The sequence below is a fragment of the Pongo pygmaeus genome, chromosome 20, assembly GCF_028885625.2.
Source record: "Pongo pygmaeus isolate AG05252 chromosome 20, NHGRI_mPonPyg2-v2.0_pri, whole genome shotgun sequence".
NCBI classification, from domain to species: domain Eukaryota; kingdom Metazoa; phylum Chordata; class Mammalia; order Primates; family Hominidae; genus Pongo; species Pongo pygmaeus.
In genome coordinates this window covers 56039031-56055070 of record NC_072393.2, presented here as the reverse complement: position 1 = coordinate 56055070, position 16040 = coordinate 56039031, and the positions used below count along the sequence as shown (strand labels likewise).

The 16040-nt window shown below is 56.5% G+C and overlaps 1 protein-coding gene across 8 annotated transcripts in view; it reads left to right on the top strand.

Moving 5' to 3' along the window:
* Positions 1–15210, top strand: part of IL4I1 (interleukin 4 induced 1) — a 40195-nt gene extending 24985 nt beyond the window's left edge. For 2 of the 8 annotated variants that reach the window (XM_054464831.2, XM_054464828.2), the window contains 8 exons: positions 16–138; positions 2851–3033; positions 8922–9160; positions 9795–9907; positions 10507–10708; positions 13407–13475; positions 13773–13909; positions 14264–15210. In XM_054464831.2, the coding sequence (XP_054320806.1) occupies positions 2997–3033; positions 8922–9160; positions 9795–9907; positions 10507–10708; positions 13407–13475; positions 13773–13909; positions 14264–15194 (1728 nt within the window). In that variant the 5' untranslated portion in view covers positions 16–138; positions 2851–2996 and the 3' untranslated portion in view covers positions 15195–15210. Of the gene's footprint in view, positions 1–15; positions 139–2792; positions 3034–8068; positions 8141–8792; positions 8828–8921; positions 9161–9794; positions 9908–10506; positions 10709–13406; positions 13476–13772; positions 13910–14263 lie in introns of those variants that run through there. The other 6 variants (XM_054464830.2, XM_054464832.2, XM_063657321.1 and 3 more) reach the window with 5 other exon arrangements.
* The last annotated feature ends 830 nt before the right edge of the window (positions 15211–16040 follow it).

Genomic DNA, 16040 nt, shown 5'->3' with positions numbered 1-16040 from the left:
AGTTTCCCTTTCCAGGAAGAAAATACACAGATGTGCTTCCTTGCCAGTCCCGACAAATGGTCCTTCCTTAAGTTCCTCATTAATTAATATGAAGACAACACATTTGGTGACTAAATTTGGAATCAGAGGCTTTTAAAGGTGAATCTCAGCTCTTACTGCTTTGCTTTCCCCTGTTTAGGGATAAGAGTGGCAAATGGGGGCTGGGTGTGGTGGCTCATGCCTGTAATCCCGACATTTTGGGGAGGCCAAGGGGAGTAGATTACTTGGGGTCTGGAGTTTGAGACCAGCCTGGGCAACATGGCAAAAACTCGTCTCTACAAAAATACAAAAATTAGCCTGGCATGGTGGCTCCTGCCTGTAGTTTCAGATACTTGGAGGCTGAGGTGGGAGGATCACATGAACCTGGGAGGCAGAGGTTGCAGTGAGCCGAGATCGTACCACTGCACTCCAGCCTGGGTAACAAAAGTGAGACTCTGTCTCAAAAAAAAAAAAGAAACCCAGCACATATAATAGCATAATATGCAGTCAAACCATCAAACCATGAGGGAATGATGACTTTTTATTCTTTTTTAGTAAAAACTAATCATCAATACAATTTATTTTTTAGTAATGAATGGCTTGCAAAGCAAAACCCGAAACTCCTGAAAATGTAAATCAGCCCTTATGACCTGATATGACTCAGCTTCAGCACACCACTGCTCCCGAGTTTTCAGTAAACCCCAAAAATGTCAGGGTGCTTTAAAAATCTGCCCTCAGAGGCCGGGCGTGGTGGCTCACACCTGTAATCCCAGCACTCTGGGAGACTGAGACGGGCGGATCACGAGGTCAGGAGATCGAGACCATCCTGGCTAACACGATGAAACCCCGTCTCTACTAAAAATACAAAAAAAATTAGCCGGGCGTGGTTGCGGGCGCCTGTAGTCCCAGCTACTCTGGAGGCTGAGGCAGGAGAATGGCGTGAACCCGGGAGGCGGAGCTTGCAGTGAGCCGAGATCCCACCACTGCACTCCAGCCTGGGCAACAGAGCGAGACTCCGTCTCAAAAAAAAAAAAAAAATCTGCCCTTAGACTCAGGGCAGCGGCTCTCCACGGAAGCTCCCAGGGAGCAAAGCCCTCACGCTTGGAAGCGAGGTCTGCTTCTTGCGCAGCAGCCAGCCCCCCAGCCAGGTGTCAATGACCCCAGCTGTTCCCCTCCCTGTCCCACAGGACCACACCCTTGGCTTCTGCACACCAGGGCCCTGGTGACTCCAAACACAGTGACCCACATGGGCGCCCTTGTCCTATCTCCCCTCCAGACACCATCAGGTTGAACCCTCTCAAACGCCAAAGGTTTCTTGAGGCAAGAAGCAGACCGGGTGCGCTGCCTCGTTGGGGACTAGCCTCGTGCCCCGGGGTCACATCAGATATTCTAGTTCCCTTGAATCCACAGAACTGAAAGTGACACTAACCAAGACAATGTCACTCAAATGCAATATGGACACTGATTTGCATCTTGACAAACCAACCGTTTTTTGTTTTGGTTTTTTTTTTCGGAGACTCCTGCTCTGTTGCTCAGGCTGGAGTGCAGTGGCGTGATCTTGGCTCACTGCAATCTCCGCCTCCTGGGTTCAAGCGATTCTCCTGTCTCAGCCTCCTGAGTAGCTGGGATTACAGGCACTCACCACCACACCCGGCTAATTTTCGTATTTTTAGTAGAGACAAGGTTTTACCATGTTGGCCAGGATGGTCTCGATCTCCTGACCTTGTGATCCACCCGTCTCGGCCTCCCAAAGTGCTGAGATTACAGGCATGAGCCACCACACCTGGCGTTTTTTTTTTTTTTTTTGAGACGGAGTTCCGCTCTGTTGCCTAGGCTGGAGTGCAGTGGCATGATCTCAGCTCATAGCGACCTCTGCCTCCTAGGTTCAAGTGATTCTCCTCCCTCAGCCTCCTGAGTAGCTGGGATTACAGAGGTGCCCGCCACCACACCCGGCTAATTTTTGTATTTTTAGTAGAGATGGGGTTTCACCATGTTGCCCAGGCTGGTCTTGAACTCCTGACCCCAGGTGATCCGCCCACCTCGGCCTCCCAAAGTGCTGTGATTACAGGTGTCAGCCACCATGCCCGGCCTAAACCGTTTTTTTTGTTTTGTTTTGTTTTTCAATGATGAGCTATTCCAGGAAACGTGAACATTGATTTAATGATATTAAGAAATGGCTGCCATCCAGAGCTTGCAGTGAGCCGAGATCGCGACACTGCACTCCAGCCTGGGCAACTGAACGAGACTCCATCGCAAAAAAAAAAAAAAAGAAAAAGAAAAAAAAAGAAATGGCTGCCATCTTAAAATATAATTATGATATTGTAGTTTTTAAAAAGCAAAACATGGTCAGGTGCAGTGGCTCAGCCTTGTAATCCCAGCACTTTGGGAGGCCAAGATGAGAGGGATCACCCGAGGTCAGGAGTTTGAGACCAGCCCAGACAACATGGTGAAACCCTGTCTCTACTAAAAATACAAAAATTAGCTGGGCGTGGTGGCCTGTACCTGTAATTGCAGCTCCTCAGTAGGCTGAGGCAGGAGAACCGCTTGAACCCAGGAGATGGAGGTTGCAGTGAGCTGAGATTGTGCCACTGCACTCCGGCCTGGGTGACAGAATGAGACTCAGTCTCAAAAAATAAGAAGACAATATGGTGTCTGGGATTTGCTCTAAAATAAATCCAGTATCCAGTAAGGGGAGGGAGAGGATGTGAGTGAAACAAGGGCTGTGTGAAGCCATGAATTCACCTGGGTTCATCCCCTGCTCACTCTGGTTTTAGATGTTTGAAAGTTTCCATAATAAAACACTTCTGAGAAAGGGGGACCTGCCTTTCACAGCTTCCCAGCTGCTCTGACCCCAGTATCAGGAACTTGGCATCTCTGATCTAACAAGGGCACCACTAACAAGGACAAAGCCACCATCATTCACCTTGATTCCGCACACGCCCAACGATGACTTCTGTCCTGGGCTAACCAGAAAGGCCATGGGTGCTGAGAGAGACCCCCAGAGGCAGCCATGCAGTGAGTGCCCCCACCCGGGGCCCTGGGATGTTCTGGAAACAGGAAGGAGGGTTCCATGGGAAGGGGGACCCTGTCCTGGGGTCAGGCCAAAGATTGGGGGGACTCACTAATTCTGTCCTCTGATCCCTGAGTCTGGGCCTGGACCCCCTGACTCCCACCCAGGTCCCAGGTCATCCCCTGGGCAGGCCCTGCCCACCCAAGCCTTGGTGAAAGTTTTGTGGGTTTTTGTTTTGTTTTGTTTTGTTTTTGAGACAGAGTCTCGCTCTGTCACCCAGGCTGGAGTGCAATGGCGCAGTCTCGGCTCACCAAAACCTCTGCCTCCCGGGCTCGAGCGATTCTCCTGCCTCAGGCTCCTGAGTAGCTAGGATCACAGACGCCCGCCACCACGCCCGGCTAATCTTTTTGTATTTTTAGTAGAGATGGGGTTTCACCATGTTGGCCAGGCTGGTCTCGAACTCCTGATCTCGTGATCTGCCCGCCCACCTCAGCCTCCCAAAGTGCTGGGATGACAGGAGTGAGCCACCACACCTGGCCAGTGGAAGTTTTAATACTGACCACTTAGGGTCTTTGGACAGACTCAGAGAAGAGAATGCATATATACGTAAGGCAGGGGCCCGGTCCCCAGCACATCTGTGCAGCCCTCATCAGCATCAGCTGCCCTGATGGGCCACGAGGCCCCCAGTGGGGCCAGGGCCAGGTGTCTGGCTGCTGTATAGACATGACCTAAACCTCATCGAAACCATCATTGTGGTTCTAGAAGTCAACCAAATAAGGTAGGATTTGCCCCACCAAAGACCATTATCTGGGAGGATTAACCTTGTTTTCCAGAAACTCCATCAAAAAACCAGAATATCCCCAAACCAGCTGAAGTCAACAGATACTTGACTGGGCCTTTCCTCCCCTCCGCTCCCTCCACGTGCCCCTCCCCTCCCTCCTGTCTCCCACTCACCTATCCAAACCGCTTTTCCCTAATTCTACCCTATCCCTAAACCTAATTTAACCTGAACACCAATCTCCTTAGTATTATCAGAAATGATTCCGGAGGCTGGGCATGGTGGCTCACACTTGTCATTCCCAGCACTTTGGGAGGCCCAGGTGGGCGGATCACCTGAGGTCAGGACTTTGAGACCAGCCTGTCCAACATGGGGAAACCCCGTCTCTACTAAAAATATAAAAATTAGCTGGGTGTGGTGGTGCACACACCTGTAATCCCAGCTACTGGGGAGGCTGAGGCAGGAGAATCACTTGAACCCAGGAGGCGGAGGTTGCAGTGAGCTGAGATCACACCACTGTACTCCAGCCTGGGCGACAGAGCATTCTGGAAAGGCATCAGGGCTGGGCGCGGTGGCTCACACCTGTAATCCCAGCACTTTGGGAGGCCGAGGCGGGTGGATCACGAGGTCAGGATATCGAGACCATCCTGGCTAACACGGTGAAACCCCGTCTCTACTAAAAATACAAAAAAATTAGCTGGGCATGGTGGCGGGCGCCTGTAGTCCCAGCTACTCGGGAGGCTGAGGCAGGAGAATGGCGTGAACCCGAGAGGCGGAGCTTGCAGTGAGCCAAGATCGCGCCACTGCACTCCAGCCTGGGCGACAAGGCGAGACTCCATCTCAAAAAAAAAAAAAAAAAAAAGGCATCAGTCCTGAGCCAGCTGACTTGCACCCTCTGCTCTTCACTTGGGGCAGCTGGCCTGTCTGATGTATTGCTTCAAACTAACATTAATTGGGATTTTTTTTTCTTTAATTACAAAAGTAATACACGCTGAATGAAGATGATGTGAAATGCACAAAAAAGCTCAAAGGGGCCAGGCATAGTGGCTCATGCTTGTAATCCCAGCACTCTGGGAGGCCAAAGCAGGTAGATCACGTGATCCCAGGAGTTTGAGACCAGCCTGGGCAACATAGCGAGGCCCGTCTCTACAAAAAAGTACAAAGATTTAGCCATGCATGGTGGTGTGCACCTGTGGTCCCAGCTACTCGAGAGACTGGGCTGGAGGATCGCTTAAGCCCAGGAGTTCAAGACCAGCCTGGGCAGCATAACAAAATCCCATCTCTACAAACAGCACAGAAATTAGCCAGGTGTGGCCGGGCGTGGTGGCTCACGCCTGTAATCCCAGCACTTTGGGAGGCCGAGGCTAGCAGATCACCAAGTCAGGAGATTGAGACCATCCTGGCTAACACGGTGAAATCCTGTCTCTACTAAAAATACAAAAATTAGCCGGGCGTGGTGGCAGGCGCTTGTAGTCCCAGCTACTCTGGAGGCTGAAACAGGAAAATGGCGTGAACCCAGGAGGCGGAGCTTGCAGTGAGCCGAGATCGCACCACTGCACTCCAGCCTGGGCGACACAGTGAGACTCCGTCTCAATAAAAAAAAAAAAAAAAAAGAGCCAGGTGTGGTGATGCACTCCTGTAGTCCCAGCTACTAGGGAGGCTGAGGTGGGAGGATTGCTTGAGCCTGGGAGGTTGAGGCTGCAGTGAGCCGAGATTGTGCCACTGTGCTCTAGCCTGAGTGACAGAGCGAGACCCCGTCTCTCAAAGAACAACAACAACAACAACCCAGAAGTCCACCAAGGTGAGCTGCATATATGCCCGGGGCCAGAGGAGCTTTGTGCAACAACCCTGTGTGATAAGGACAAGGGGATTGGTGCAGGGCCCCACCCACTCTGGGGACACAAAAACTCCTGGGACATGCCCTGGGAGCCAGTTGGCTGTGGGCCTCCACCCCTTTCCATGATTGTTTCCACTGTTATGCAGCTATAGGATTGAACAAGCTGCTGGGCAGGGGCCGGAGACCTGGGGCCCACCCGACCTGGTGAGGAATGCCAGCACTGCCATTCCCTGTTGTGGGACCCAGGCCGAGGCACAGGCGAATAAGGCCCCAATCCCGCTGCGTTCATACTTGACATGTCACTGTGAATGAAGCTCTGAGACCTAGGCTAAGCCTTTTCCCCTCTCTGTGCCCCAGGGTCCTCCTGTCCCACCCTCTTGCCATCTCCAAGCCTCAGTTTCCTCAACTATCAAATGCAGGCATTGTTGTTGGTTTTTTTGTTTGTTTGTTTTTGAGACAGAGTCTCACTCTCTCCCCCAGGCTGGAGTGCAGCAGTGCAATCTTGGCTCACTGCAACCTCCGCCTCCCGGGTTCAAGCAATCCTCCTGCCTCAGCGTCCCGAGTAGCTGGGATTACAGGTGGGCACCACCACGCCTGGCTAATTTTTTATATTTTTGGTAGAGACAGGGTTTCCTCATTTTGGCCAGGCTGGTCTTGAACTCCTGACCTCAAGTGATCCGCCCACCTCAGCCTCCCAAAGTGCTGGGATTACAGGCGTGAGCCACTGTGCCTGGCCTCAAATGCAGGCATTGTGAGGGTTACGATGGGTGCAAAGCCCTAAGCAGCAGGCGGCCTCCAAGGCAGGTGATTGCCATGGGAACATTTTTGTTACTATTTCTTTCTTTTCTTTCTTTTTTAGAGAAAGGGTTTCGACATCTTGGCCAGGCTGATCTCGAGCCCCTGGGCTCAAGCAATCCTCCCACCTCGGCCTCCCAAAGTTCTAGGATTACAGCAGTGAGCCACCGACCCTGGCCCTTATTACTATTTTTTATTTTTATTTTTTATTTTTTGAGATGGAGTCTGGCTCTGTCACCCAGGCTAGAGTGCAGTGGCACGATCTCAGCTCACTGCAACCTCCGCCTCCTGGGTTCAAGCAATTCTCCTGTCCCAGCCTCCTGAGTAGTTGGGACTACAGGCGTATGCCACCACGCCCGGCTAATTTTTATATTTTTAGTAGAGACGAGGTTTTGCCATGTTGGCCAGGCTGGTCTTGAACTCCTGACATCAGGTGATCCGCCTGCCTTGACCTCCCAAAGTGCTGGGATTACAGGCATGAGCCACCCCCGGCCCTTGTCACTATTTTTGCTGACCCAAGCTCTTTCGGTCCCTGAACTGTCCAGCTCTTTGATCATTTGCCTTTGCCACGGACTCCCGCCCCTGCATCATGTGCCTTGTTACTCACATTCACCCCCCAGCCCCTCCTGGCCATAAACCGCATCCCTCTTTGATTTACCGCTGGAGTTTCCCATCTTCCTTCTTGGTAATGCCCCCCAACCCCCACCCAACCCTCGCTACAGAGAATCTGCCTCCCCCTGGTTTTTCTCCTCACTGAGCCCCTGGCTCCCTCTCCCCCACCCCAAGGAAAGTCCCTGCTGTTGTTTCTCCGCCCCCACCCACTTCAAGCTGCCGCCCCACTCCTTGCCCTGAACACTGAGGTGGTTCCCAAAGCAGGGATGGGTGAAGCCGGGCGCTTCCCTCTGCCGGGTGGTCACTCACAGAACCCCCAGTGCCCCTGCGGCCACAGCAGCTGGCGTTTCCAAAGGAGCAGCTTCCAGTACTGCCCCAGGTTCTGGCCACAGAACTTAACCTGGATTCACTCACTTGATCCTAAAACACTGTGACGTCCCCATTTGACAGCTGGAGATGAGAGCCGCAGAGGGGAGGGCGGGCTCAGAGCCCAAGTCCTGACCCCGGGACCACGGCTGCCAGCCCCACTGCTACGCCCATTTGACAGAGGGGGAGACTGAGGCTCTGGGTGGCAAGTGGAGAGGGAAGTGGAGCCATGGGGGACCCTGCAGGACATGGCGGCACCTGACGGAGAGGGACTTGGAGGGGAGAATTGGCCTGGCCCAGGGCAGGCCCGTAGCCTCTCTGACCCCGTGCCGTGGGAATCAAGGAGGCGGAGAGAGCGCAGGGGAGGGTAGAAACAAGTGGCCCAGTGATCAGGGACGGGGGCAAGCCTAAGGGGATTCCCCGTTGTTGGCACGGTTACCTGAGCATCTATTTCTGGCCTCCAAACCACCCCAGAACTGTCTGGGGCAAAAGGAAGTGAATAGATTGATTGACTTCCTCCAACCCCCCTTCTCCAACCTCAACTAGACTCTGAGCATTGGACCAGAGCAGCTCCAGGAAACCAGTTTCATTTCCTTCAGCCAGTTTCCCAAAAGGAGGGGTGGGTGGGGCTCTGCCAGTTTAAGGGGAGAGAAAGGGCCCACAGCAGAGACAGTGGAGGGCGGTGGAGAGGACTGCGCTGTCCTGCTGTCACCAAGAGCTGGAGGTAGTGATATGGCCAGTGGTGGGGGGACAGAGAGACAGGACCCACAGAAATAGGGACTGAGAAGCAGTCAGGAGCGAGGGAGATGAGGAAGAGGGAAAAGAGGCTGGGCGCGAGGGCTCATGCCTGGAATCCCAGCACTCTGGGAGGCCGAGACGGGTGGATCACCTGAGGTCAGGAGTTCGAGACCAGCCTGGCCAACATGGCGAAACCCCGTCTCTACTAAAAATACAAAAATTAGCCAGGTTTGGTTATGGGTGTCTGTAATCCCAGTTACTTGGGAGGCTGAAGTGAGAGGATTGCTTGAACCTGGGAGGCGGAGGTTGCAGTGAGCCAAGATCATACCACTGCACTCCAGCCTGGATGGCAGAGAAAGACCATTAAAAAAAAAAAAAAGAAAAGAAAAGAAAGAGGGAAAAGAAGAGAAAGAGACAGGAACCGGAGAGAGCTGTGGCAGAGGTGGAGACCGGTGAGGAGGGAGGCGGGGACGGTCCAGGGGACTGAAGGAATGGGGTTGGGGGACACAGGTCCAGAGAAGAGGACAGTGATTGGGGGAGGGCTGGCTCGAGCAGCTGGGCAGCCCATGGGAGACAGAGTCAGGCTACAGTGGTCACAGGCCTCAGTCACAATAGCCCTCGCTTCTCCTCCACCCCAGACGCCATCTCCCACCGAGAGTCATGGCCCCGTTGGGTGAGTAAGCAGGGGAGGGGGCTCTGGGACAAGTGAGTAGAACCCTTCTCCCCCTACCTGCCACGACCCATTGACCCTGTCCTCCTCCTCCCAGCCCTGCGCCTCCTCGTCCTCGTCCCCATCCTCCTCAGCCTGGTGGCCTCCCGGGACTGGAAGGCTGAACGCAGCCAGGACCCCTTTGAGAAATGCATGCAGGATCCTGACTATGAGCAGCTGCTCAGGGTGGTGACCTGGGGGCTCAATCGAACCCTGAAGCCCCAGAGGGTGATTGTGGTTGGCGCTGGTGTGGCCGGGCTGGTGGCCGCCAAGGTGCTCAGCGATGCCGGACACAAGGTGGGAAGCACTGCTTACATTCTACCTGGAGTCCCTCCTGCTGCAGGCTGCAGTCCCTGGGCAGAGGGACCTGGCCCCGTTCCTCCTTGAGGGGGTGGGGGTGGGGATGTGGAGGGAGAAGCTATCTTTCCCCATGGTCTGGGGGTGAGGCCCAAGCCCCCTGCTGTCACATGTCTGCACTGAGAGGCCCTAGACTTTCCTGTCCCATGTTTTTCATCCCAGAGGGAAGTCTCACTGGCTCAAAGCTCCTCTGTCCTGGGGTGGGGCGCCTGTTGGTGGAGATGGAAACTCTACCAAGGGGATGTGTGCCCTGAGGTCTAACCACTGACCTACTCACTGAAATCCAAGAATGAGAATGGGCCAGCCCAGGGGCTTCTACGCATATGGGTCATCTCCGAACTCCCCAAGCTGGGAAGTCCCTTTGCAGTCTAGCTGCGGCCTTCCTGCTACACTCTGGAACTGCTCACTCAGTTCTGTTCCCCCACCTCCCATACAGATGGGGACCCTCTCCTAGTCTAGGTCTGTGCCACTGTGGGGATGGAAGAAGGCAGGGGGCTGGCACGGGGTGGTAGAGGGCAGGGGATGGTCAGTGGGTGGAGCTGAAGGGCCCTCCTCGCCCCACGGACTCCCTCAGGTCACCATCCTGGAGGCAGATAACAGGATCGGGGGCCGCATCTTCACCTACCGGGACCAGAACACGGGCTGGATTGGGGAGCTGGGAGCCATGCGTATGCCCAGCTCTCACAGGTGACCTGGCAGCCCACCCACCTGTGTGCCTAGACTCAACCAGCCCCCCAGCTCCATGCCCACACCAGAGTAGGCCCGAACTTCAACTCTGACTCCCAAACCCAGCCTCCAACCCCATCCTTCGCCTAATCCTCATCTCAGTCTTGCCTCCAGCGCCAGCCCTGGGCCTCTGGCAAGGCTCGGGCCACCTGGTCCAACCAGACCCCCAGCTGGCCCTGCCTGGCGCAAAAGCCAGCTCCTCTGCTGGCCCCTCCAGGCCTGCAGCTCCACCACCCCCACACCCTCAGGCACTCCAGCCCCAGGCCCCTTCTTCATTTCAAACCCCCATCCAACCCAAACTCTGTCCCCCTTCCCAATTCTAATCTGGGCTCTATTCCCACTCTTAACCCAATCCTAATCCTGGTACTGCTCTAAGGCCTCCAGCCTTGTCCCCATTTCATTCCCATCCCCCAGCATCGATTACCCCAAATCTAACCCCACCCCCAGCCTCATGCTGGTCCCCAGCTACTCTCCCCTCCCACCCCCCTTCTCCAAGTCCCACTAGGGACCAGGCCACCCCCACTGGAGCCCGGCCCTCACTCACCCACTCCCTTGATCAGGATCCTCCACAAGCTCTGCCAGGGCCTGGGGCTCAACCTGACCAAGTTCACCCAGTACGACAAGAACACGTGGACGGAGGTGCATGAAGTGAAGCTGCGCAACTATGTGGTGGAGAAGATGCCCGAGAAGCTGGGCTATGCCCTGCGCCCCCAGGAAAAGGGCCACTCGCCCGAAGACATCTACCAGATGGCTCTCAACCAGGTGGGTACTGCCTGCACCCTCCTCCCGCCCTGACTTCTCTGTCCTCCTCCTAAGCTTGCCCCGGCCTGGCTTTTCTTCTTTCTGTCATCCCTTTGGTCCCCTCCATGGGGTGGGGCGCCTGTTGGTGGAGATGGAAATTCTACCAAGGGGATGTGTGCCATGAGGTCTAACCACTGACCTACTCACTGAAATCCGAGATTGAGAATGGGCCAGCCCAGGGGCTTCTATGCATATGGGTCATCTCCCAACTCCCTTCTTTTTTTTTTGAAACGGAGTCTTACTCTGTCACCCAGGCTGGAGTGCAGTGGCGCCATTTCAGCTCACTGCAACCTCCGCCTCCCAGGTTCAAGCAATTCTCTGCCTCAGCCTCCCAAGTAGCTGGGATTACAGGCACCCACCACCACGCCCAGCTAATTTTTGTATTTTTAATAGAGATGGGGTTTCACCATCTTGGCCAGGCTGATCTTGAACTCCTGACCTCGTGATCCACCTGCCTCAGCCTCCCAAAGTGCTGGGATTACAGGTGTGAGCCACTTCCCCTGGCCCCAACTCCCTTCTTTAGCTTCCCCATAAACACTGCTGACCCCAAAGCTGCATCAGCTTTTGGCCTCTTCCCCTTTCACCCACACACTGTCCTGGATAACCTCCCCAGTCTCCACCTCTGGCTTAAACATAGATCCATGGGCTGATGGAGACATCTGCCTCCCAAGACGCTGATCTGTGTCCCCCCCCAGGACCCTCTAGCTCCACTGGGCTCAGAACCTTCCCCTAAACCTGTTCCTCCTCCCGGTGCCCCCATCTCATGATGACCCCACCATCCCGCAGTCACGGGCAGACCCCCAGGAGCCATCCTCCTCCTGACCTCCTCCTCGCCCACTTCCCCCACCATCAGTGCCCACCCCTGCCCCCTGACGCTTGTGCCCTGCTCCCCTCTGTCCACCCCAGCTCAGCCTCCTCCTCTGCCCTGGACCCTCCCCCAGCCTCCCTCGAGCTGCCCAGGATCCAGTCTCCCCAACCTGGTACCAGAAACGTCTTCCCACACACCCAGAGTGATGCTGCTGAAAGCCCCCAGTGGCTCCCCGCTGCCTCCAGGACAAAGTCTGATCTTTTCAGGCTCAACTTTGAGCCCTGACTGGACTTCCCTTCTGCACCCCTCCAGGCTCATGCTCTTTTCTCCTCTAAGGAATTTTTGTCCTCATGGTGGTCCACATGCCCCCAGCTCTGTGTTCGTCACACCCACTATACCTGTGTATCGCCCTCCCTTTCCAGAATGCCTTTCCCTTCCCCACACAGGAACTCCTGCTCAGCCCTCAAGAACCAGCTCCAATGTCCCCTCCTCCAGGAAGCCTTCCCTGATACCTTTAGGGAGGAACTGGCCACACCCAACATCCCCTCCCCACCCAGGTCAGAGCCCACTTGCCCATCTCCCCTTCTAGACCAGGATGGGGGCCACGTTCAGGTCATTTCTATGCCTTGACACTGACTGGTTTGGGAGCCTGGGAGATGCGAGATGCATGAGTGAGTGAAGGGGCACCGCCTTCCCTCTGAGGTCCTGGCCAGAAGGGAGAAGCCAGGTGGACCAAGAAGAAGCCTGAAATTAGACGGGGGCAGCAAGGCTTCTGGGAGGGGGTGAGATTTGAACAAAGTGCTGAAGGACAGGCACTCATGTGCCACGTAAAGACAGGCAGGGAAACAATAGGTGCCGGATGTGTAGGTGGGAGAGCCCTGAGGGCAGGTGGTCTGGGCACTGTACACTGTTCACAGAACCAGAGCTGCCATAAAAGACATGGACTGAGGCCAGATGCAGTGGCTCACGCCTGCAATCCCAGCGCTTTGGGAGGCCGAGGCGGGCAGATCACTTGAGGTCAGGAGTTCGAGACCAGCCTGGCCAACATGATGAAACCTTGTCTCTACTAAAAATGCAAAAATGAGCCAGGTGTGGTGGCGGGAGCCTGTAATCCCAGCTACTTGGGAGGCTGAGTTGGGAGAATCACTTGAACCTGGGAGGCAGAGATTTCAGTGAGCTGAGATGGCACCACTGCACTCCAGCCTGGGCAACAGAGCGACACTCCATCTCAAAAAAAAAAAAAAAGACATTGAGGGGCTAGCAGGGGCCTTGAACCTGAGGCTGAGGGGCAAGAACTCTGTGGCTCCAGGCACTGGGGAGCAACAGGAGGGCTGTGGGCAAGGGACGGACAGTAGGTAAACTTCTCAGCCATCATGCCCTGTCAGCACTGACCAGTGGCACAGGGGACCAGCTTCTGTCCGTGGCCACAGGGATTCAGGCAACAAATAATCACTGAGCCCCCGGGGAGGACACTGCACGCCTGGGACCCTCTCCCAATCTCCTCTCCAGCTGCCCACATCCCTGCCTCCATGGAGCTCACAGTCTGGCTGGCTGGCTGAGAAATAGGCAAAATAACACCCAACCGGGATTAGCTGTGACCAGCCGGGCCAGCCGAATGAGGGGGGATGCGGCGGCATTAACAGTTCGGGAATATCGGAGGAGTAGTGGCATCTGAGTTGCTGTGGAGGGCAAGGCGGAGGGCACGGTGTGGGCAAAAGCCCAGGGGCTTGAGAGTGGTGAATGGCCGGCGGTGGGCAGAACCACGAGGAGAAGCCGGGTGTGGGCTCCAGGCCCGGCCTCCAGCGTGGCTGCCCGGGCAGCTCAGCACCATATCCGCTTCTTCCACAACAGGCCCTCAAAGACCTCAAGGCACTGGGCTGCAGAAAGGCAATGAAGAAGTTTGAAAGGCACACGCTCTTGGTAAGTGGCGCCCTTGGTTCTGCTGAGACGCAGGGCAAAGAGAGTGACCATGAGGCCTTCCTCAGAGAGTCACAAGGCGGGTACCTGGGACCCTAGTCCTGCCACCGCCTTCCTGCCTGACCCGGGGGCTGGACACGCCCCCTCTCTGGACCTCCGTTTCCCTCATCTGTCAGAGAGCGGGGACCGGATCCTACGGTCCAATGACATGTCATGGGACCAGGAGGCCCGGCTGCGGAGGGGCTCTCTCGGGGGTGCAGCCTGCCTGGGCCCTGACCTCGGCCTGTGCCCAACCTGCAGGAATATCTCCTCGGGGAGGGGAACCTGAGCCGGCCGGCCGTGCAGCTTCTGGGAGACGTGATGTCCGAGGATGGTTTCTTCTATCTCAGCCTCGCCGAGGCCCTCCGGGCCCACAGCTGCCTCAGCGACAGACTCCAGTAAGGGGCGGGGCTAGCGGGCGGGGGCCAATCAGGGGAAGTAGCAGGAAGTGGGCGGAGCCTCTGGGTCTGGGGGCGGGGCTGTGAACGGCGTGGCCTAATTGATGGCTGCGGGGCTAAGGGTTCCCAGATAAAGGACACGGCCTAGGGGAGAAGTGGTGGGGTCCCTGGTGACACAATCTACTACTCCTGCGGCCTTCGGGATGTCAGGGACGGGCGGGGTCGGGAGAGGTGGATGACGGGGGAGCGGGCCGGTGCCCATAGGGGCCAGCTGCCGGGGTGGGTGGGGCCAGGCGGAGGGGCAGGGCTGCAGAGCCCAGGTCACGCCCCCACCCCGCCCCGCCCCGCCTGCAGGTACAGCCGCATCGTGGGTGGCTGGGACCTGCTGCCGCGCGCGCTGCTGAGCTCGCTGTCCGGGCTTGTGCTGTTGAACGCGCCCGTCGTGGCGATGACCCAGGGCCCGCACGATGTGCATGTGCAGATCGAGACCTCTCCCCTGGAGCGGAATCTGAAGGTGCTGAAGGCCGACGTGGTGCTGCTAACTGCGAGCGGACCGGCGGTGAAGCGCATCACCTTCTCTCCGCCGCTGCCCCGCCACATGCAGGAGGCGCTGCGGAGGCTGCACTATGTGCCGGCCACCAAGGTGTTCCTAAGCTTCCGCAGGCCCTTCTGGCGCGAGGAGCACATTGAAGGCGGCCACTCGAACACCGATCGCCCGTCGCGCATGATTTTCTACCCGCCGCCGCGCGAGGGCGCGCTGCTGCTGGCCTCGTACACGTGGTCGGACGCGGCGGCAACGTTCGCCGGCTTGAGCCGGGAAGAAGCGTTGCGCTTGGCGCTCGACGACGTGGCGGCATTGCACGGGCCTGTCGTGCGCCAGCTCTGGGATGGCACCGGCGTCGTCAAGCGTTGGGCGGAGGACCCGCACAGCCAGGGTGGCTTCGTGGTACAGCCGCCGGCGCTCTGGCAAACCGAAAACGATTACTGGACGGTCCCTTATGGCCGCATCTACTTTGCCGGGGAGCACACCGCCTACCCGCACGGCTGGGTGGAAACGGCGGTCAAGTCGGCGCTGCGCGCCGCTATCAAGATCAACAGCCGGAAGGGGCCTGCATCGGACACGGCCAGCCCCGAGGGGCACGCGTCTGACATGGAGGGGCAGGGGCATGTGCATGGGGTGGCCGGCAGCCCCTCGCATGACCTGGCAAAGGAAGAGGGCAGCCACCCTCCAGTCCAAGGCCAGTTCTCTCTCCAAAACACGACCCACAGGAGGACCTCGCATTAAAGTATTTTCGGAAAAAGCCGTGTGGTCCAGACTCCCCCGTATCTCAGTTACTTCCCCAGTTTGCCTGCATCGGAACCACTAGCCCTACAGTTAGCAGGCGCCACGCCCATCCTGGAACCCCCCAAGAATCTGCCCCTCACTTCTTCCTGGACAGTGGGGCTCCAGAGGAGGGTGGGGGGGGTGCACATAGAGGGAACCGGAAAGACGCCCTGCACCACCGGGAAATGGCAATCACAACGACCATCTCTGTCACGAGGCTGAAGCACAGATGGGCCCTAATGCAAGTAACAGAAAACCCGGCTGACAGTGGCTGAACAGGAGGTGATTTTTCTCACAAGCAGCAGCTGGGAGGGCAGGCTCCCCAGAGTGCATCTCTGCAGGCCCTTCCACCTTGGTTATGTCCGGGAAGTGTTCCCACACAGCTACCAGGTCGCAGCCGCCGCCCAGAGCACCCTATCCTCTTCCAAAAACCCCAAATCTGGCCGGGTGCGCTGGCTCACGCCTGTAATACCAGCACTTTGGGAGGCCAATGCAGGCAGATCACCTGAGGTCGGGAGTTCAAGACCAGCCTGACCAACATGGTGGAACCCCATCTCTACCAAAATTACAAAAATCAGCCAGGTGTGGTGGCACACGCCTGTAGTCCCAGCTACTCAGGAGGCTGAGGCAGGATAATTGCTTGAACCCGGGAAGCGGAGGCTGCAATTAGCCGAGATCTGCCACTGCACTCCAGCCTGGGCGACAGAGCAAGACTCCATCTCATAAAACAAACAAACAAACAAAAAAACAAATCAGGCAACTCAGGGAGCCCTGCCTCCACAAACCCCAATCATTCACCCTAGGATC